The 25,040-nt window shown below is 35.0% G+C and overlaps 1 protein-coding gene across 1 annotated transcript; it reads right to left on the reverse strand.

The window, feature by feature from the left end:
* Positions 1-6,887: 6,887 nt before the first annotated feature.
* LOC121238162 lies at positions 6,888-7,295 on the reverse strand. Its single transcript, XM_041135003.1, has one exon. It carries the CDS (start codon positions 7,293-7,295, stop codon positions 6,888-6,890), a length of 408 nt encoding a protein of 135 aa, XP_040990937.1.
* Between the last annotated feature and the right edge of the window lie 17,745 nt (positions 7,296-25,040).

Below are 25,040 nucleotides of genomic sequence, written 5' to 3' on the forward strand. Positions count from 1 at the left end.
TGAAAATACTAAATTAAATTAAGTGACTTATTAGTGTGAATTATGTAACAAATTCAATAAAAAAATATTTTATATGGTCAATGATAATAAATTATATGAAAATTATATTACTAATTTATATAATTACTATATAATTAACTAATTGATATTATATATTAGTTAATTCATAAAATATTAACAAGTGTTAATAACATATTTAAAATTTTATATTGTTAATAGTGATAGGTTAGATAAAGATATATATAAAATATTGTTAATTTATAGAATATTAACAAGTATTAATAATATATTTAAAATTTTATATTGTTAATTGTACAATTATTATATATAAAAAATATATATATATTTTCCATTCGGTCTGGTCCGGTCCAGAAAAACCCTAGACCGTGGACTGGACCGAAACTTTTCAGTCCTTTAAAATGTGGACCGGACCGGACCAGTTTAAGTCTCAGTCCGGTCCGGTTCGGACCGAAAATGTCAGTCCGTTCAGTCCGACCGGACCGTTTATCACCCCTATTTTTAATCATACTAGTGTGAACAGAGGAGTTCCTTTAAGATAATCCCCCATCTAAACATTGGATTCGTGAACCAAAAAAAAAAAAAAATTACATGTTTAACTCATGCTTCATGACAGATGGTAATATAATATGACATGAATGTTTCATATATTAATGGAAACTCAAAATAATAACCTTGATCTCTAACATCACATTTATTATTAAACATACTAACATAAACTGGAAGTAAGTTAGAAGCTAACTTATTGACTGCTTTCAGTACAAAATATTTTCCACAGCTGAAATAAATGCACACTAAGATTAGGGACCATTTAATCCACCATAAAAACTCACCAAAACTTCTAAACTTCCAAAAACAGAAATTTGCAAACAACCCCTTCAATTTTTCTAAAAATTACAATTTGACCCCTAAAGTTTCCATAATTGCATTTTGACCCCAACATTTTCAAAACTCCATAAAAGTCACATATTTTCTGTTCTAAATCTATTTCTAACTTACAAATGTTGTTTTCATATATCTCCAAAAATTTGTGCCAACACCGAAACCCTTGAGTGTAAACATCTTGCTATTTGAACTTTAATCATAAACCTACACTTGCAATCATTTAACCAAATTTATTCTTTGCTCATTTTTTAAATAGAGCTCGATATCCCGTTCATGCACATGTTTCAAGTCATAAAGGACCAAATTTTTGCAAAATAAATGATAACTTACACAAACATAGAAATCCAACATCAAACCCTGACCTCACTTAGTGATTCTTGTTCTTATTGAGTAGTCAATGCTTGAATTATCAAAGTTACTAAAAGTTATAAGCTAAACTTAATCACAATGACGTCTTGAAACTACAAACTTCCGATATACAAGTAAACCGAAATAAATTTTAAAAGAAATCATACACACAACTGAAGGCTAAACTTAAATGTGTTGGGATACTCTTGATCATATAACATGCTTATGCCCTGATTCCAACGATTTCCTTTTTAGATCTAACCCATTAACAAATTTATAAGCCTAATCCAAACCCCTAAGCATTATATCATTAATAAAAATCCAAACCTTACAAAGATTAAACACAAAATCAACCACGTGACATTAAGACGAGAGTTGGCAATGACTTATGCATCTTTATATTCATCTTCATATTTACATAATATCTCTCTAAATTGGTCTACATTGAATTATGCATTTTCAAAATTTTCCATTGCTATGAATAGTGTTTCTTCAAATTTGAAGAAATACTATTCACTCTCCAAACATTATTTTACAGTTTTTTCTCTCTCCTACCCATTAAAATCAATTTTGTAAAATATGTATTAAGATGATTTTGATATATGAAATTTGTATTAAGTTGATGATACAAAGTGTTTTTTAGTACATCTTAATATTTATTAATAAAATTGATCATTTTGATATAGAATTAGTATTTTTGAGTATGTAGCAAATTGTAAAATATATAAAAATAATAATTTTAAGAAAAAAATAATAATATTTTATTATTATTTGATTCAAAAATGTATAATCCAATATGAGAGTTTTTTATTATTTTTTATTTTTTATTTTCTTTATATATATGCAAAATCAATCTTTAAAAGATGTGACTTTGAAGATGCATATAGAGAAACCAATGTTAGTGCTCCCAAGACATATACTAACTCTATATGGCATTCTAAACTCCAATACTATGAATTTTAAGCAAAAAATCATACAACCAAGTAGTATACTTCATTTACAAGTTCAAACAAAAATTGTAATCTCCCTTCAAGTCATATAAAATCCAACTTTTACAAAACTTAAACTCAACTACTCATCACTTAACAAAAAGCATCCTACCCGAAAATTTTGTCTCACACAACTTCACAAAATCAATCATTTTCTTCATGAAAAACCTTCCCATAATTCACTAACTTATTCATCTAACACCTATAAAAATATAGAGAGGAAAACATGCTTACCAAAAGATGAGGCTCCCGGCTAGGGGTTGAGAACTCTCCACTTCACCACACACTTGCACACTCTCAATTGTGACTCAAAGATGGGTTGCTCTCTTTTCCTATTGTGTGAACAAGGGCTCAAGTATGTGTGTGTGTGAGTGAGGAAAAAACCAATGAAACGAAAGTGGGGTGTGGATGTGGGAAGGCTAGGGGAGGGAAGCTTTTCTTTTCCTTCACCCGATTGCACACCAAAGGCTTTGTTTGGTCTTCGAGTGTATAAGACTTGACTTAGGCTAGCATGTGGGACGTGAGGGGACTGAAAAGAGAGGGGAGAAGTACTTGATGCAGGTTGGACATGCAGAGCAGGGCATGGCTTGGTATGGAGGAGTTGCTTGCAAGGTTAAACTTGTGTGTGTGTGGGAGAACCAAGCAACCGTTTGCGATGTGTTGTGCGGAATGTGAAATAAAATTCAACGTGTGAGAGAGCTAGTCAGTTCGGTACAAGGGCAACAAGGACAGGGCATGGTGTTTGTAAGAGGGGTAAGGTCTTGTAAGAGAGCATGGCTTTGACTTATTTTGCACACATCCTTTTTACACGTGTACTATGCTTAACATGTGTAAATGATGACCAAATAGAGGGTGATGATGGTGCTATGTGTAAAGTGAGATTCCTAGAGTTTTTCAGCTGATTTGGGCATTCTACATGCTGGTGCTAGCTGGTTGATGATGTGGCACACTAGGTGACACATGGTGCTCTCCCATCGGCACACTTGGCACCCCAGAATCACAAAATTTTTTATTGCACTATAAAATTCTAAAGATTCTAACAAATCCAATGGTGCAATTATTTTTGTCTAATTATGACCCTAAATATCTAAAAAAATCCAAATAGGTTACAAGTCATAAATCGACTTTGCTTTCAAACCAAACCGATATCCTAACTAGTTTTAATCCATAGACTTTTTTTTAGTTCTCATGGCATAACAAATTGTCCAAATTAAATAAATTATTTTAGCCTAATTTATTTCAGGGTGATACAAACAATAATAACTATTCTCTCAAATATGTCAAATAATCTAATGTCATTGACACTTATCTCATATTTCTCTTCTAATCCTGCTACGTGTCATCTATTTCAATTGTCACCACCATCAACATTATCTTAAAAATAGTTGAGATAAATATGTGAGTTATCAATAACTCAGTAAGTATTGAACCTATACTAGTGTACAAACATGAGTCAGTTATAAAATGCAAAATATAACATACTCTCAAAAATAACATAATGGTATTTCATAAGCATTTAATTATAATAATATGGACAAAAAATGGAGTGGTGTAGAGCGGCTATGCGTGGAGTGGTGCAGAGCGGTTGTGCATGTGGTGTAGCACCCTCATTGGTCACGACAATAGTACCAATAGAACAACAAACAGAGGGTTAGAGAGGGTGGAAAAATGGTCACGAAACCAACAGACAGAAATGACTCACTGTGGTGGGAGCAATAATGTGGCTGGCAACGAGGTCAAATATGTAGATTAACCATGATTTAAATATGAGATATGAAGGCAAATAAATTAGGGTTGAGGGTTCAGTTTAGAGCTTGAGACTTTGGGTTAAGTTCCTAACTTATTAGATCTTGGGTTTTGACTATGGTGTAGCATGGTTAGAGTTTGATTATGTAGATCAAACTTGAATTGATGATGTAATTGAGGGGAAAGTAGTAGGTAAGTCTCGGGTTACATAAATTTATAAGAATATTAGTTCTAGTTAGATTGATTATGCATTTGGCAAAGCCAATGACAATGCTCTAAGTATCTAAACTCACTCCAACATAAACTAGAATCTCCAAGATTAATACATTTGAGCTATAATAACACATTTGGGATCAACAAATATGACTTCTTATAACACCCCCTTCCCGTAGGCTAGGAATGTCACGTGTTTTTTATAAACAAAAAAAACTCTGGCAAGAGATCTCATATTTCATAAATGAAATTAGAAATTTATTTTGTAGAAAAATGTCTAATAAAATGCCTTCCAAAAAACATTAAATGAATAAACTGAATAAATTCATGTCATAAAAGCAAATTTTATTTTAGAAAGTCTGAAACTAAAATTAACTACTTCTTCTAATCCTGATCTGCCTGCTCATATTCATCATTCTCACCTGGGTGGTTAAAAACATGAAAACAAACTAAAATGAGTCGAAAACTCAGCAATAAATCCATCACAACGTAAACATAATAAACATAAGGTTTTCCTAAAAGTTTTCATGCTGAGAGTTTAAATTCATGACTGTTCATACTTATGCTAATGCTATGCATGACTGATTTAACTAAATTAACTGACTGATCTGACTGATTTATCTGATTTAATTGATTTATCTGACTGGCTAACATACTTAACCCTGTGTGTGAGGTTGTACACTGACCCCACGTCTCGCAGCCAAGAGGAGAGCCGCTGATAGTATTCTGGCATACTATGGTGGACCACGCTTGAGCCCATGGCTTGCATACCCACCCTGAAACTGAACTACATTGGTACCATGCATCTGAATGACCATCTAATTAACTGATCTTATCTTATCTTGCACTTGAAATTAAGATAGTTTATATGTCTTATACACATGAGATGCATGACATATTACATACATAATCATAATTTCTGAATTTAAACATGATGCGGAATGACAAAAACGTATGCTATGCTGGATGACAAGTTTGCATATGACATGAGTGATGCATAAATAATGGCTGGAAATGAACTTGCTTGAATAATACTTATATATAAGCTGAACTGTGATGATCCTAATTTGTGATCAAATTACTTACCTCGTTGCGCTTCTTCTTGAATATCACTTCGTAGCTTGTCACCTATACACAGTATTAACTATCACTAAATATGTCTAAAAATAATATGTACTAATATCCTACTTAATTAAATTCATAATATAGAAGATAGTCAAATAAATCTTTTTGTTTAACACCATAAAATCAATGGATTCTTATATCTTAAATTATTTAATTACTAATAACATATTTTAATTTAGTAGGAAATCATATTGTATTTAAATGTATCAGATATTAATGAAAACTAGTTTCATAAGACTCATTATATAGTTAAACCATTTAGTATTGACTATTGAAATCTAGTAAAAATTTAATATTTAATAATATAAATAATTTCTAATATTTTCTATAAAATATAGATTAATGGGTTAACATACTTATTTAATTAAACTAAGCCTAATTTAAAATGTGAAAGTCCAATCCAATTTAAAAACAACTTGTTAATCTTTGTAACAAAAATAAGACCTTAGCCCATATAAGAGCCCTCGTAAAAATAGTCAATCCAAAAACAATTCAGTCATTTCTTAAACACTAAGGGGTGTATATGTAATAATCATAAAATAAACATTCATTATATATTACAAGAGAGCTACAAGTCAAAAGGGTCATTTACGGAAGTAAGAAAATAAAAAAAAAAAAAAAAAAAAAAAAAAAAAAAAAAAAAAACCTAATAGACTTCACCAACTAGAAAGTAAAAGAAGTAGTAGTTCAAAAAAAAAAAGAAAGTAAAAGAAGTAACAAAAACTGAGCTGTGCGGGAGTTTCAGAACTCACCGTAAGAAACGGAAATGCGTGATCGCGTGATGGTGGACCTGGGGTGATGAAAAGAAATCGGCAGCAATTTTTGTGTGAGGTGATGGGTCCTAAGAGATTTTTTTGTTATTAGTAGTGGAGAGAGAGATTAGGCATGGCTTACCCACAGAACAATGAAGTGCAGTGGCAATGGCTAGCGGGTGAAGCACTGAGGGAGGCCTCTGTTGAGGAGTGTAAAACAAGGCTGAGACGTGGGGGAAGGTTTGTTGAGTGTGCTTTCCTTCTCTGTGTTGTGTTTAGTAAAAGGTTTCGTGGGTTTATATAGAGAGAAAATGAATATTTGCTGATAGGGTTTTAGAGTTGGTTTCCCATTAGAATTTGGATTTACCAATTTAGGGGATAAAGATGAGTATGAGGTTGATGCTACGGGTTGGGATAAGAAGGAATAAGATTTAAATTAAAAACAAAAATTCGTAAAATCTGGTAAAATCTAGTAATAGTTATTAGAATTTTAAAAAAATAATAATAACACAAAACTCTAGTAAATTTAAACAAAAATTATAATAGAAATTATTAAAATAAATAAATATAAAATCTGATAAGATTATAATAATAATAATAAAATAACTAGAAGATTTACTTATATACCTTAAATCTATGACTAGTATGTTACAAATCTCTCCCCCTAAAAGAAAATCTCGTCCCCGAGATGGAACGTACCTCAATTAAATAATACGGGATATTTCTCTCTCATGTCTTCCTCGTGTTCCCAAGTGGCTTCTCTCTCGCTGTGGTGACACAAAAGTACTTTGACCATTTGAATAGTTCTGTGTCATAGCACTTGGGCCTTTTGTACTAATATTCTCACTGGAATTTCTTCATAGCTGAGGTCGTCTCGAATCTGAAGAGGCTCATACTCCAATACATGTGTGGGATCCAGGGCATACTTTCGTAACATAGAGACATGAAAAACGTTGTGCACTGCCGACAAGTGAGGTGGAAGTACTAGTCTGTAAGCTGCAGCACCTATTCTTTCTAAGATCTCAAAAGGGCCTATGTATCTCGGGCTTAGCTTTCCATTTTTACCAAAACGCATTATCCCTTTCATCGGTGCAACCTTCAAGAGTACTTTATCTTCTATATCAAATTCTAATTCTTGTTGTTGTTGGTTCGCATATTTCTTCTGTCTCTCTTGTGCTATGGCGAGTTTCTTTCTAATAATTGATATTTTCTCACACATGTCTTGTATAATTTCTTGTCCCAGTATCCTCTACTCTCCTACTTCATCCTAGTAGATGGGCTACCTACATTTACGTCCATAGAAAACTTCATATGGCACTATCTGAATACTTTCTTGGTAACTGTTATTATATGCAAACTCAATAAGGGCTAGATACTTAATCCAACTATCTTTAAATTCCATCACACACGCTCTAAGCATATCTTCTAGGATCTGAATTGTTCTCTCTGATTGACCATTTGTCTGAGGATGAAATGACGTGCTGTAAGTCAGTTGAGTTCCCAACTCCTTCTGTACCTTCATCCAAAAAACTGAAGTGAATCGAGTATCTCTGTTAGAGATGATCTTAGATGGTATCCCATGTAATCTGACAATCTCTCTAACGTACAATTCTGCCAGTCTATCTACAAAGTACGTCATCTGAATAGGAATAAAATGGGCTGATTTTGATAGTGGATCAACAATCACCCATGCTGCATCCTGACCTCCTAGCGCCTTCGGGAACCCTGAAACAAAGTCCATCCCGATCTCATCCCAAGTCCACACTGGTATAGGGAGTGGCTGAAGTGTACCTGAGGGTCTATAATGCTCTACTTTGACTTGTTGACATGTCAAACACTGTGCTACATATGTCACTATCTCTCGCTTCATCCCACTCCACCAAAAGTGTTGTTTTAGATCCCGATACTTCTTGGTGCTCCTCGGATGAACTGTGTAGAGTGAACGATGAGCTTCTCTCAAAATCGAATCTTTGATTACTCTATCATTGGGTACACATAATCTTCCCCTAAATCTCAAGGTGCCATCACCTGATACTAGATAATTAGGTCTCTTACTCTGCTATTTCTTCTTTAATCTTCATCAATTCTATATCACTTGCTTGGGCGACCTTAATTTGATCTATCAATGTTGAACCTAGGGTCAAACTATTCATCTTAGATTGAGTGTCCTAGATTACCTTAATGCATGCTCGCTCCATGTCTAGTAGTATATGCTTCTAAGGAGTAAACATCGTAGCCAGGGTGCCAGATGATGACTTTTGACTAAGTGCATCAGCTACGATGTTTGCTTTACCAGGATGGTAGTTAATATTGCAGTCATAGTCCTTCAGAAGTTCCAACCATCTCCATTGTCTCATATTCAGTTCTTTCTGTGTGAAGAAATATTTCAGACTCTTATGGTCGGTATAAATCTTGCACTTTTCACCATAAAGATAATGTCTCTATATCTTCAAGGCAAAAACCACTGCTACAAGTTCCAGATCATGGGTTGGGTAATTCTACTCATTATTCTTTAGCTGTTGGGAAGTGTATGAAATAACTTTCCCATTCTGCATTAAAACACAACCTAAACCCTTTAGATTGTAACGACCCGATCTTATATTTTTATTTTTTAGGAATAAATTATGGATAATTTTTTTTTAAGCTCAATAAATAAGTTAAAGCCCATTAGAGAATTTATCTTATAGATTATTATTTTTTAAATTAAGGCTCCATTATTATTATTATTATTATTATTATTATTATTATTATTATTATTATTATTATTATTGTTGTTTTCTCTCTAAGCTCATGAGTCTTTTTCATAATAAAACTCTTCCTTACCGGATTTTCTTCTATGAATTTCAAACAATCCACTCACATGCACACTCACGTCTCTTTTTATCTAAGTTTTCTTTTGGGTTTTCAATCATATCTATATATATATATATGGTACACTCACCAAAACTGCAAGCCGCACTCCCCAAGTCCTCCACCGTGAGTCTTCCATTCACGCATCAAACCAATGCATGCACGACTTCATCCATTTCCTCTGCATGCACATCACTGTGTCTATTTATACACTCAATGCACAGCCTTGCACACACTGCCTTTCATATATCCTAGGGTTTTCAGAACAGAAAAGCAAGCCCCTCGTTTCAGACAACACCACCGAAAATAACCTCACTTGCCGAGTTGGTCTACGTCGTTTTCTCCACACACAGCAAAACCCACGATATCTCCACTGCCAGCCCACACTCAGCCCCTTTAACACAGCACAAGAACCCCAAACAGAAGCCACCCAACTTGCCGACACCCTCCATAACGCTGCCCTCCACCACCGTCGCTCAGCCAAGCCTTCACGTGCGCCCCAAACTGCCAACCCACTGCACAGAACCAATCCGAAGGAGACTTCACGTCTCAACAACAAGTCTAACCCCTGCTTGCACCCAAGCCGCAGGAAGCTCCTCCACGTTTCCTCCCTCAACCACAGCACCACGAAGAACCACCTAGATCCGCCCTAGTCCACCATAAACCACGGATAACCCCATACGGCAAGCCCCTGTTTCAAACAACAGAAAACAGAGAAAATCGTAGCCCCTCCGTGGCGACCTCCTTGCCAGACCACGCCGACACCACTTCAAGGGGCGTCAGAGTACCACCCATGGTGCCAGAAACCGCCAACCAGCTCAACCCCGTGGCACCCAATCCATCCGGGTAAGCCCACGACCGTCGCCACCCTCCTCTCTCTCTCGGTTGTTTTTGGCTTAACAAAACTCCCACCCTCCTTCTTTCGGCATCGCACCACCCTGCCCAGAGAATCCCAGCCCGACGCCGACCACTCCTAGCCACCGTGACACCCGACCAGCCACTGCGACCCTTCATCACACTCAGCCTCTCTCTCAGTGAGCATCGCACAAGTTGGTCTTCTCTTGTAAGTTGTTTTCTTCATTTTATTTTGTGTTAATATCAAACTTTCCCAAAATGCCCCTTTGTGTTGTTTTTCCAAAAATTCCCATGCCTATTTAGGATTAAAAGATGAGAATATTTTAGTGTTAGAAAGAATCTAGGTTTAGGAAATATAGACTATTTTAGTAGTTTAGGTTTTAAATAAAGTCACAGGTTTAATTAGAAATTTATGAAAATTTCGTGTTTATTTTTATAGGCAACCGACTACGCGCTGAAAATAGTGGATTAGCGTTGTAAGGTAAGTAGCATGATCATATCCTTACACGTATGTACGATAAACTATTTGTCTTTTTATAAAAAGATATTATGCATGTATGCCTTTTATTGGAAACCCCTTTTTACGTACCTAAATCATGATTTTATGTGAGAGTTATTTTATAAAATTATTTATGAAATGCATGATTTTATGTGAGAGTCATTTCATAAAATTATTCATGAAATGCATGATTTTATGTGAGAGTTATGCATAAAATTATTTATGAAAAGTCATGATTTTATGTGAGAGTTATACATAAAATTATCTATGAAAAGTCTTGAATTTATGTGAGGAAACATGTATCACGATATTTATGAAAGAATGCAATTTCATTTTAAATCTATGATACGATATGACAAGTATGTATGTGATTTGTTTTGAAATCTATGAAATGATAAGTATGCAAGTATGATTATAAGAAGATTTGTAACGGTCTATGTTATGATATGAAGACGGTACCTATTTTATGGGCATATTGCATTGCCAGGTAGTGTATGCTGGTAGTGCACCCAGTATGTCTTCCTTATGTATGGATTCCACAACTTGCAGCCACGGGCGAAATCGGAATCTACTTAGATTTGCTAACCCTAACTCACAGGGGTCAACAGTGTGGTAACGGCCTATGATAGGTGAAAAATAAGTTCATGTTCATGTTCATGTTAATTACATATGCATTTGTGAGTATGCACGTTTTTCAAAAAACCTTTTGTTTATTATGTTTACTATATAATGTGTTGCTTATTGAGTATTCGACTCATTTTTATATATTTTTTTATGTTTTTAAACCACTCAGGTGATGACATTTATAAGGATGAGACTGCAAGACAGGACTTGACCCCAGGAGGCGAGGCAGAGGCCTAGACAAATTATGCTATGATTAGTTTTATGGTTTAAAGTTTAAATAAATTATTTTGATAAGCACATGAGACTTTCGTATTTTTTAAATAATTGCTTCCACAGACTTTATTTTGGATTTTCAATATTTATTGAAGTTTACTTTATTTATGGAAATCTTTCGCATCTGCCGCTTTGTTAAAAAGAAAAGCTTTAAGTTTAAGTTTATTAGTAGCACACTGACTCTTCGAAAATTCTAAAATGTCTTTTTGGAAAGCGGGGTGTTACAGTTTTAATTGAAATCTCATTGGAACCTTATAAAGAGCAAAAACTTCTTCTTCCCAAGCAATGTGAGATCTCATACACCACCTACCATTATCTATATCATATGGGGTATCACACTTCTACTGTAGCAAGGTCATTTAATATTTTAACATTATTTCATCCAATTGAATCCTACTTTTCCTGTTATCCTTTTTTGTTCTTTCCCACAATCAGCTTTCCCCAAGCCGTTCACTCACGCCATTTGATCATAGAGGCATTGGCATCACCATCTTGATCTTTTTCTTTTTTTTTTTTTTGTACTTCTCTCTTTGCCTTCATGCATGTAGACAAGAAAGGTTCTGCTTCCTCCATCACCTGCTCCTCTTCCATCTCCAACAACTCCATCAATAGCATGGACATCTAGATGAGCAGCTGTATTTTCTTTGAAAACCTAAAAAGAAAGAAAATCTTACCATTATCGAAGGAGTCATTAAGGTTGGTATTCGAAGGCCAAAAGTTGTAACGACCCGGCTCAATAATTATAAAGTCGATATATAGATAATCCTATTGGGCCTAAAGTATGTTTATGGGCCATATTGAAAAGCTCAATTGCAATTTATTAGACAATTTGAAATAGGTCACGACTCAAATGGGATACCCAGCCCACTTAGAAACCCATGCACACAGAATTTCCTTTCGCCCTCATAAAGCTAGGTTTTCGGTACCAATAGTACATATATATCTATATATGTTGACAAGGCACGACACCTATGCCTTGGTAAATGTGGTGGTCAAGTGCTCCTTGAGTATTTTGGAAGTATGCAATACAAGAATGATGATTTTTCCGCCGTCATGGATTTAGATGATAACGAGAGGTTGAAGAATGTTTTTTGGGCAGATGCACATAGTAGAGGGGCATACAAGTATTTTGAAGATATGGTAACATTCGATATCACATACTTGACAAATAGACATGGAATGCCCTTTGCATCTTTCGTGGGTGTAAACTACCATGGGTAGTCAATCCTTTTAGGCTCATGCCTTATTTTAAGCGAGGATACAAAAGCATTTGTATAGTTATTTAAAACTTGGATGCACTGTATGGATAGAAAAGCATTGAATACTATTATCGTAAATCAAGATCAAGTAATAAAAAATTCAATCGTCATTGTCTCCCCTAACACGCATGATAAATATTGCTTGTTGCACATACTGTAAAAAGTTCTTGAGAAACTTGGTGCCATAGTCAATACAAATATGGGCTGAAAAATAAGTTGCTATTCTCTGTCTATGACTCCCTTAGTATTGAGGAGTTTGAGAACTTTTGGAAGGTCCTAATTACCAAGTTCAATTTGCATGAAAATGCATGGTTGGAAAGTTTATATGCGGAGCAAGAGTTTTGGGTGTCGTTATATTTGAAAAATTCTTTTTAGACTGGAATGGGTACAACTATGTGCAATGAGAGCATGAATACTTTCTTTGACGACTATGTGCATGCTAGGACAAACTTAAAAATATTTGTTGATCAGTTCAACAATGCACTAAAGAAAAAGAATGAAAATGAAAATGCTGTAGACTTCATTCATTTAACTTCAAAATTCCTTGCATTTCACACTTGCCACTTAAGTGGAAGTTTCAAGAGTTGTACACAAACACTAAATTTAGGAAGATTCATGTAATACCCCACTTAAAAACACCTTAGGACTTGACTATGACCCTAGCCTAGTAGAAGTTGTGATCCTTAAGAAAAAGGTCATTTTTGGACCATGAGTTGGCAACAAGAATTTGTACCATTGGTTTCGTTAGTATTTTTAGTGCTATAATTTTGAGAATATGTGCCAAGGATAGAATTATAAGTGGCGTATTGGAGACTTGCCACCTTGGTGGAATAAATATCTTGGTTAAAATACTAGATGGATTTGGAGAAGACCCAAGAGTTGGTTAAATAAGGGTCATAACTTATTAAAACAAGAAGGTTAAGGATAGACCCAAGACTATATGCCCAACTTAGTAGACACAAGACTATAGGCCCAACTTAGTAAACACAAGACTATAGGACCAACTCCCAAATTAGTAGATACAAGACCATAGACCCAACTTAGCAAGACCTAATACTATAGGCCCAACTTAGTAGACCCAAGACTAAGACCCAACTTAGTGAGTTTTTAAGGCCAAGAAAAGCCCAATAAAAAAAATCAAAACATGAGGCCTAAGGAAAGATCCATTGCAAGGCCCACACAAAAGGCTTGAAACATATGGCCCAATGAGATTTCAACACTTGGAGAAAAAGCTATTCATATCACTATTTCAAATTGGACACACTTACATCATACCATTGGTGGAATCTCTCCAAAAACCCATCCCACACTCCCATAAGGTTAAAATTTTTAACCATGGTCAACTCTCCATCATGACTTCAAGCTTCCATTCCCAAAGATCCTTCATCATGCCAAAATAGTAATTTTGACAACCTTGAATGTTGACTCCATCAAGCTTCCTAACTACATCATTTTTTTCAGGAACTTTCACCTTCCTCATCTTCATTAGATCACTCTTTCATGACTCTTGAATAGTAGATAAATCACAACCCATGTCATGTAGTGAAAAGCCATGCCATAAGCCAAAAGAGTCCACCAATATCCTGTGATTAATCATTTCGATCATTATATTATAACATTGGTATAAAATATCAATGCATGCTAGATAGAATCTGTGCAGCAAGAGGAGAAGGGAGGGATTGTTGCACGGGGCTAAGGTTAGGGTTAGGGTAAAGAGATGGGAATGAGATCAAGATGAAGGAGATAAGGAGAATGGAAGGATGTCGGGCTAGAAGGAAAAGGAAAGTGGTCTTAGAGCATCCACATTCGGATAGCAAGTTTTTTCCTAAATTTTAGCTAAAAATCATATTTCCCTAAACTTTTCCTTTAGTTTTGCTCATCTTTCCAAAATCTCCAATATCCCACTCCATATTATTTCTCTATTTTATTAAAATAATCTTTCTTTATTATTTGTTCTCTCACTTCTCTTTACAATCTTAACTACTCACTATTTTATCTTTTTTCTCATGTTTTGAACTATTACTCTCTAGCAAATATTTTAAACAAAAATTTAAATTATTTTTTTGAGGGTACGAAAATATTTTTAAAATTGTATAACATAATTTTTTGTCAAAATTAACCTTCTCCAACAGTAATATTATGTAACAATTAAATTTTAAAAATTAGTAGGAAATTGAAATATATAATTAAATTTGGAAAAAAAATCTAAAAATATTTAATTATTAGGGAGTCGAAATTGTACATAGCACTATGAAAACGTATATTTGTTAATAAAAATTAGTTAATTTTTTTTAATAAAAATGACTTTATTTAATATTATTGAAAGATATAAAATTATTCTGCCTCACATTAACAAAAATAATAAAGTTTGATTTTTTTGATATGGTTTATAGTTTGGAAGAAAGAGTAGGAATAAAAATATATCCAAATAAATATAAATTTAGAATAAAAAATGTAAAGAATGATTTAGGCTTGGTACAATTGCTTCCCAAATCAAAAGTTATTTTAGGGAATGGGATGTAGCTCACATTTTTTCACTTTTCATGTTTTTTCCCCCTAAAATTTGGCGAATAGAAGGTTATAGGGACACAGATGCTAATGCTTTAGTGTGCCATTTCACACATCCAAACAGTGCGTTTTGTTCTTTACCCATTATGTACCGTTTCATTAGATGCAAAGAATTTCCACCTAGCGTTACGCAATTCAATTCTTCTATATACAACAGTTGGCATAGAACTGTCTAACGTCAACTGATATTTTATTTATAAAAAAAAAAAGAAGAAAGAAAACGAATCAAATATGCAGGAAAAATGGAGGGAAACTAAAAACAAGCCGTTCCATTGCAAAGAGCTGAACCCAGAGACTCTCACTCTCTAAACGATTCTGTCTGTGGTCGCCGTCGTGGACCGAACCTATTGTTGTGGTCATTATTTGTCACACATTCTAGATCTGAGCCGTTATCGACATGAGTTGGACTTGATTTCTAGATTTGAGTAGTCGCGACTCTGCTTCTTTAGACTTCCACTGCCACGATTTTTGAGTATTTCTTTCTCTTCTTTTGGATTTGATTTTCTGTTGTTCTTCACACATTCTCTTCTTTGGAAGTTGTTGTTATTCTTATTCTGCTTGCAAATGGGAATTGAAAAGTCGAAATGCGACGTCTTTTTGGCAAATATCAGAGCTGAAAAGTACTATTTTTGTCTAATCATATTCTCTAATAGTTTTTCTGTACATTCTATTTTTTAGACCACATCTAGTCATCTTCTTGTTTCCATTAGTTTCTACACATTTTCTTGTTGCTATTAGAGAAAAAGCGAAAGAAAGCATTAGTGGGCAATTCAACTGTTGATGTTGGGTGCATTTCGGAGGAGGAGATCACTTCCTTTTGCATAAATCCATTTAATTAAAGTTGAGTGCCAGAAAAAAGGAGAATCTATTGTACGTCAATCCCTACCATAATTTCAGTAAAATGTTAAATAATCATTTGATCCCTGGATTTCAAACCACAAAAATGTAGGATAAATCGTATAGAATTTGTTAATTAGAATTTATTTATTTTAATGCTAACCTGTTACATCATATAAAACCTCATGCATTTAGTATTATTCATTTGTTGAGGTTAAAGTTGGAACACTTGCTCTAATATTCACATCGAATCTTCCCGTCATTCGTGATATTGTTTATTTGTGTATTGATTAACAAATAAACATATACTATGTGCATGGTTACATTTGTCTAATGTGAATTATTGACCTGCATGGGGTGTTGGTTTTTTGGGGTTTTGACATGTCATAGGGTGGGTGTAGATGCCTTGAACTTCCTGTTTTGCCTTCCTATTATATGTCTGTAGCTCTTGAATGTTTGAGTTGTCTGATTTGTATCTATAGTCTTTGATTTGGGTCATTGTGGCCCAAAATTGTTATATTTTGGTGTTACATAGATTTTAATGTGGTTTGAGTTATACACTATTGCTATTGACAAGTTGCATTTGTCTCCCTCTCAGCATGGAAAAAAGAAAAAAAAGGTCCATCTACCCTAAGACCATTTAGCTCAAATCCCCAATCTATAGTATGTTATTTTATTTAATATATCAATAACATTAGATTCGAGATTAGTTAATATTTATTTTCAAAATACATCAATAATTTATACAATAACATTTTAGGACTACCATCAACTTCTCCAAACATCCCAATGCACGGTTACTATGGACCAATGCATGCGTGGTCACTAGCTTTTCTATCATATCCTGCTACCAACCAATATCCAAGCAACCTACATGTGGTGATGTCATGTTTTTCGTTTAATTTTAATAAGTTGGTTTTTTCAAGAGTTTAATTGCATTTTTTTATTCTTTTTGCCAGAATGCTAGTTACATATTTCAATATGGCATGGAAGGCCAATTGTCTCTCAGCAATACAAGCTTTGTTACAGGCAGATTTATTGGTATGGAGGATAATAGACCCGATGTTAGGGACACTGAATCGCCATGTACATCTTCTAGAGTTGAAGAAATTAATCTTAATTGACCAAATGCACAAGGAACCGAGTACGGCAGTGCCGAAATATCTGAGAAAGTGCAAATGGATGATGATGAGCCAAAGTCGGGGATGGAGTTTAATTCCCTAGAAGATTTAATGAAATAATAAGGAATATTGTAAGAAATGCGGGTTTGAAGTGATGACAAAAAGGAGTGAGAGGGGAGAGGATGAGACTGTTAGATATGTCATCCTTGTCTATGCTCGTGGTGGGAAGGCCTGGAATAGGATTTTGAATGTCACCAACCCACGCCTGACAGGAAAAGTAGAATGTAAGGCAAATATTAATGCCTTAGAAGCTGCTGATGGAAAGTTTCGGCCGACTACAGTTCACAATATCTACAACCACAGCCTCAATCCAAAGAAATTCCGCTTCTTTCGATGTAATAGAAAAGCGACCGAATTCGTTAAAAGAGTCCTAAATACAAATGATTTGGTTGGAATCCGAATAAATAAGAGTTTCGGATCTCTTGTTGTTGGCACGGGTGGTTTTGAGAATCTCCCGTTTTTGGAAAAGGATTGCCGTAACAAAATCGACAAGACACGACATTTACGACTAGGCATAGGTGGTGCTGGAGCGCTTCAAAACTACTTTTTTATGGATGTAGTACAAAAATTTCTGATTCGTTGCACTAATGGACTTTGATGATGACGAGAGGCTAAAAAATGTATTCTGGGCAGACCCCCATAATAGAGCAGCCTACCAATATTTCAGTGATATGGTAACCTTCGACACCACATACTTGATGAACCGATATGGGATGCCCTTTGCACCATTTATTGGTGTAAACCACTATGAGCAGCCAATTTTGTTGCGAGCTGGCTTGATTTCCTCTAAGGATACTGAGACATTCGTGTGGTTATTTCAGATCTGGTTGCAGTGTATGGATGGTATAATGCCAAAGACTATTATCACTGACCAAGACAGAGCCATAAAAAATAGAATTGCAATTGTGTTCCTAGAAAGCCGACATAGACTTTGCCTATGGTATATCCTGAAAAAAGTCCCTGAAAAGCTTGGCTGCTATAGTTTATACAAAAGTGGAATGAAAACTATATTTATGAAATGTGTGTATGACACCCAAACGCTAGAAGATTTTGAAAAATGTTGGGATCAATTGATCAGCACATACAACTTGCATGAGAATGTCTGGTTGCAGAGTTTATACAATGAGCATGAGCATTGAGTACCGGCCTTCTTGAAAGAGGTTTTTTGGGCTAGAATGAGTATAACGCAGCGGAGCAAGAGCATGAATGCCTTTTTTGATGGTTATGTTCACGTTAAGACAAACTTGAAATAGTTTGTCGATCAATATGATGATGCCTTGAAAAAGAAAATTGAGAACGAAAGTTGCATGGACTTCCACTCATTTAATGTCACAATTCCCTGCATCTCTAGATCTCCAATTATAAAGAGATATCAAGATTTGTACACAATTGCTAAATTTAGGGAAGTTCAGCACCAACTTACCGCCATTATCGACTTGGACCCAATTTTGCTTAAGGTGGATGGTATAGTAAATACCGATTTGGTAGAGGATGAAGTTCATGTCGAAGATTTCACTAAGCTAGTTACACATTCAGTGGATTTTAGTGAGGAAGATGCAGTGGCCAAGTGTTCTTATGGTTTATTTGAAATGAGGGGAATAGTGTGCCGACACATCTTCCCTATGTTCAAATGTAACGAGATTAAGACAATACCAGATATGTACATTTTGGATCAATGGAGGAAGGACATCAAAAGAAGATACACGTTAATCCACATTAGCTATGACGCAAGGGATCAGCGGGAAGATGCTAATATATATTCAAGTCTGTTGAATATCTGTTATAAAATGATTACTTGTACAGCGGGTTCGAAAAAGCATACTGAGGATGCAACGACTAAGTTGCATGCAATGATTGACCTGTATTCTGCGAACCAAGAACCCCCATCGATGACTCAAAAGTATTTAAATGTTGGTGGCACAACAAAGGGCACAACTACAATTGGTAGTTCAACGCAAGTACTCAGTCCACGTGTTGTGTGAGGGAAATGTAGACCCCCATCTCTGAGGAGAGCATTCAGGATGGAGAGATACCTGCGAAAAGTTAAGGAGAAGATGAAGAAAGCGCAGGGAAAGGGAAAATGCAAACAGGTGCAGATTTGTAATATTACATTCTTTATTTAAATTTTATAAATGTTATCTGACAAATTGGTTACTATTTTGTTAGCGAGATGGAGAAGATACACCAGTCGTGGTCACTTACAGGAGGCTATTTGGCCCTTCCGATTTAGACATCTCCATTGTTGGACACGTGCAGGTAATATAATAGGTATATATTTATATTTGATTTACGATTTATTGTTATATGTTTTACGAGTATTTATCATCAGGCTATTCCAGAAAGCATATCAGCTGCTGATATTAGTGGAACCCAACCCTGAGAAACAATTATTTAAAGTTAAGAAAGTGTAAATGGATCCAAACTTTATAGGTATTTTAATGACATTAGTCGACATCACATTAATATATGAGTTAATATTTTTTATAGATGTAATTTGGGTTGGATGGATCACAACCGCTGCATTTTGAGTTTGAAGAATCATAACAACGGCAATAATATGATTATCATGGGTATGTTTTAGTAATTAATAAAAAAAAAAGTTTTGGAAAGGCCATTCCAAGCAGTTTTGGAAATATTCAATTTTGTCAAAAATATTTGTATCACTTGGAAAGACAGTCTAATTTGGCTTTGGCTTGATAGGAATTATGGAAACTAATGCTATCATTCTAGGAGTTACAAGCAATTTTGAGGATACCAATATGTATCCAAACTTTCAAGAATTATGACTATGTATATGATATGTATTCTGATGTATATAGAACTATGGCTGTTTTTGAAGCAAATGGGAATGCTTATGTTGAATGGACATATATATATGGCATGTTGACTTGTTCGTTATTTTGGACCAAATGGCAAGTATGTGTGCTTTGAGTGACCAAATATAACAGGTTGGAGTTTTGTGTAATTGAATGAAACTTTTTTTTAGCAAATGAGACTTGTCACTCAAGCTGAAGCTCGATCTAAGAACATGGAGAACACTCGCTCGAGCTTGAAGTGGTTCGCTCGAAGGTAGCTTGAGTTGACCTTCGAGTGAACTCTCTGACTTGGTGTTCTCGATGTTTAGCTCGGTCTGAGAACATGGAGAACTTTCACGCTCGATATTCGCTCGAGCTTGAAGTGGTTCACTCGAGGGTAGCTCAAGTTGACCTTCGAGCGAACTTTCTGACTTGGTGTTCTCCATATTCAGCTCAATTTGAGAACATGGAGAACTTTTATGCTCGATATTCGCTCGAGCTTGAAGTGGTTCTCTTGAAGGTAGTTCAAGCTGACCTTCGAGCGAACTTTTTGACTTGGTGTTCTCCATGTTCAGCTCAATTTGAGAACATGGAGAACTTTTACGCTTGATATTTGCTCGAGCTTGAAGTGGTTCGCTCGAAGGTAGTTCGAGTTGACCTTCGAGCGAACTTTCTGACTTGGTGTTCTCCATGTTCAGCTCAATTTGAGAACATGGAGAACTTTTACGCTCGATATTCGCTCGAGCTTGAAGTGGTTCGCTCGAAGGTAGCTCGAGCTGACCTTCGAGCGAACTCTCTGATTTGGTGTTCTCCATGTTCAGCTCGATCTGAGAACATGGAGAACTTTTATGCTAGATATTCGCACAACATTCGCTCGAGTTTGAAGTGGTTCGCTCAAAGGTCGCTCGAGTTGACCATCGAGCGAACTCTCTGACTTGATGTTTTCCATGTTCAACTTGATCGAAGAACATGAAGAACATTCATGTGAGTAATTATCCTAGTAAGAAAAATAGCTTTTTAATGATTAAGATAACTATCTCCCTCCCCAATATGTGTTGTTTAACTTAAAGTTTTTCAAGGGGTACTTACTTAGAAGATTGTAAAAAATAAAATAAAATACTTGAGTTTGATAAAATACAATTTTCAAGACCTGTATAATTTATTACTTGATACAAGTAATCAAGAAAATCATGTGTGCCCTAGGAAATTCCATATTTTTCTTTTACAACATATCCCACCCACCTGTATCCTATGATAGATAAAAAAAAAAAAAAAAAAAAAAAAGATCAATGACCAGCCTCAGGTTGCGCAGCGTGACCAACGTTACTTGCATTCACAACGTTACTCACATTCCCATCATCCTCAAAACAGTCTGCTAGTAAAGTTTCCTCCATTTTGTTCTTGTAGGACGGTGTTTTAAAGCATATCAAATCGATCACCCGTGATATCGAAACGATAGACCAGACTCTCACATCGAGTATCCATGCGCTCAAGATGAGTATGTAAGCCATCTACACAAGCATCCATGCTATCAATGCGAGTATCTAGATGATCCTCAATGCAATGTAGATGGCCTTCCAAATTATTGAGCCAAGTATCGATGTGTTCAAGACCAGCAATGATGTGATCAAGATGACTATCGATGTGATTATCGATGTGGGCAAGACAAGTCTGAATGCGGCTCAAACAATCAAGCACTATTTGTATTCTCGGCTGATTCAAATCCGGTGCAAGGGTAGATGGTCTTGAGTTAGATGGCTAAGAACCTGATGGTGTTGCACGGGATGGCTGCGAGCTGGGTGCAGGATCCTCATCATCAAAAGGGAATTGGCGAATGTGTGCATGACTAAGCTGAATGGTCTGACGACCAATTGGAGCCTTTAGAGGGATTCTAGTCTTTGTCTCTGGAATAGGAACAGAGTGAAACAGAGCAATGCGAGTGACAAGACTCGCAAAAGGCAATCTCGTCCAAATTTTATTGGACTGATGAGCCTCTAAAATGACCTTGCAAAGATGACTTCCCAGATCGATGGGAATGTCATTGATCAGTGCATAAAGCAGGGTGACTCTGTCATGGCCGACATCACTGTGATGGTTGGTTGGGTAAAGATTAGTAAGGACAACCTTGCTAAGAAAGAGATAGTCAGGGGAGAATTTATTGGTAGAAATGAGTGTCGGACCATCCCAAACCACCTCATATCGACACAAGTTGGTGTAGATAGTAGGGTTGCTAGGACCAGAGGTGCTGGCATACAGATATAGGGCCTCGGTAACACGAGGGGCGTTAAGCAAATCAGCTAACATGCTCAGACTGACTCGGATTTGGATGTTCTAAAGAGTGACGTCAAATGAACTATTGGGTGAGTTAGCATGAATGTTGGAGTAAAACTCCCGGACCAAATCCACAGAAGGAATGGGGAGACCAGTGGTTAATGATACCCATTAGCGAGACTGAAAGATATGTGGCAGTATAGTCTCTTGAAACTCACCTAGATTGACCTCACGCTTAATAATGGGAGTGCGCTTGGAAAGATTTTCAGTGTATAGTTGCTGAGCCCGAGCATTATGGAACACTGATTGGGCGGGAGCAGAAGGAGTTGGTTGGCGTCGTACATGTCGCATGGTGTTTGTCTGTAGGCATAATAAAGCAAATTAGACATTGAGGTAAATTAATAAAGCAAATTAGAAATTAATGTCAATTTGTTAGGATAATAAAAAGTAAGATGTAGCCTAAAATGACAAGTAACATATTACATTAAGAAACTCATCTCTAACATAGTTGTTTTAATTGGGACTATCATTTTTCAAAATATTGTTGGACAACAATCCTGCAAGTCCTAATTAAAATGACTATGCTAATAATTGAAAGACCAGATAACTAGTCTTATAAACACTAGGCTTTTTTCAACAAGTACAAGAAGAAAAATTGTGAAAGAATTGGTGGTACTTGCAAGTGTAAACTGTAAAGCATTCTATCATGCTTTGAATGTGGATGATTGGTGTCGTCCACTGCTGCTCACCAGTGGGCAACACCATTATACATATATAGGCACATTCCATTGGAATAAAGTTCATATTCTAAAATTGATTATACAAAGTTTCTAAGATTTATGTATGCCTTGAAATATATAGAGGCCAAAAAGAAAGAAACAACACCTAATTTACTCTTTGTATAACTTATGGTAGATGTTATGGTAGAGAGATTGAAAGAAACTTTACCATGGTTGCAATTGCACCCATAATTCCTTTCTCTCTTTCTTTTTTTGCAACTTCAGAATTTCTTTCCTTGATAATTCATTGTCGGTTTTGCTTTCATAAACAATTAGGTCAATTTACATGATACAACTCCCTTCACCCACATAACACAAAACCTCAATAAGAACATGAAAACATAACAGTGACCTCTTTAATGTCACAAATGCATGCATGGAAGGAAAACGAAAACTATTAACCTCAAAACAGTTTTACGACAAAGTATATCCATATCAATATCCACTAAACACTGTCTCGATAAACCTAAAATATTAACCTCAAACAGTCTTACCACAACGACTATATAGTATATGATATCAATAATTACATGACTAAAGAGTTATTGACTTCAAAATAATAATTTATGAATCTACCCTTTGCAATAAAGGGATACCAAGCACATCAAGTATGTATAGAATGTATATTGGAAACTAAAATCAAAACACATAAAAAGGAGAAAACTAACCTGATTTTTGCAAGGGCATAATTTGAAACTCGGCTTGATTGATGATTAAACCAAATTTTTGAGGGTTAAGGTTTCGATGCTCTGTGGGAAGCTGAAAGGGTTTGTCTTCTCCTTTCGTGGGTTCGTGGCTCTTGGCTTCGAGGAGAAGACGAAGACCCACTCGCTTGGTGTAGAAGACGAAGCCGACGGGGACGAAGAAAAGAACACAGAGATTCAATGGAGGCTGGCTTCGTAGGGAAGACGATGGGAATGGAGAAGACGAAGAGAATCCACTTCGTGGGGATGAGGGTTTTGACTGGGATGGAGGGGGATGAAGGCCACTTCGACTTCGTTTGAATTAAATTAGAATGACGTCGTTTTAAAATGAGCCACGCAGGACGCAGTGACGCGGGGGTTTCCCAAGTCGGTTGTAAGTAGAATTTTTGTTTACAATTTCCTCTCTCGCCCATGACACAACCCCACTCATTTTCTTTGTCCAAAACACAGCATTTCACTAATCCCATTGGCCTGCCAGCAAAGCTTCGTGGGCGATGCCTTCTTGATACATGCTTTCGTTTAGCATTTTTCATTTAAAAATCGAATATTAATACTCAGTTTGATGTTAAAGTCTCGTTTAGTTATATGAACTATTTTATCTTATCGTTATAATTTTTTCAAACTCTCATATAAAAAATAATAAATAATTCAATCTTTTTAAATTTAAAACAAAAATTATATTAAAAATTATATTCTAATAATATTTAATTCAATTTTTAACTTTCATTTCATTTTATCTCAAATTATTTGTGAAAAATATTGAGATAATATGTGAATAATAGTAAATAGTAGTGAATAATTTATAAATAGTAATGAATTATTTGTGAATAGTAATAAAGTAATACAGTTGTGTTCCCAAACACAACATAAGTCAAATCCAAGCTGCCTATTAAATAATATTATTTATTTTTGGATAATGATATTTTTATAGCTTCTTTACTACTGCTTTACAACCTAACTGTTTCTTTAGCTTTAGCTCTTTTAATTTGGATTAAAAAATTCAGAACATGAGCTTCTTGCATAATTTAGAAGAAAATAAATTCAATCAACTAATGTAATCATGTAATTTAATTAAAAATAAATTCAATCTTTTATAAAACTTGACGTTCTTTTGTTGTTTGAGTCAATTTTTATAAAATTGAGTTTGTTTTAAATTAATTTACATGATTACATTGGTTGATTGAATTTATTTTCTTCTAGATTATACAAGAATGCCATATTTTAAAATTTTTAATCTAAATTCAAATAAAAAAAATGAATAATTAAACAGTAATAAAAGATTTGTAAGAATATCATTAGCATTTTTTTTTTTATAGAAAATGATTTACACAACATTTCTTACAACACTTTATACAACTATGTTTTAAATGAGAGGTATTTTTGTAAAACATCTTATAAAAGTAACATAAATTTACAAAAATATTTTTATTTTATAATATTATTGTATAATATGTTGTACAATGTATTGT

Source organism: Juglans microcarpa x Juglans regia, chromosome 7D (assembly GCF_004785595.1).
Source record: "Juglans microcarpa x Juglans regia isolate MS1-56 chromosome 7D, Jm3101_v1.0, whole genome shotgun sequence".
Lineage (NCBI taxonomy): Eukaryota > Viridiplantae > Streptophyta > Magnoliopsida > Fagales > Juglandaceae > Juglans > Juglans microcarpa x Juglans regia.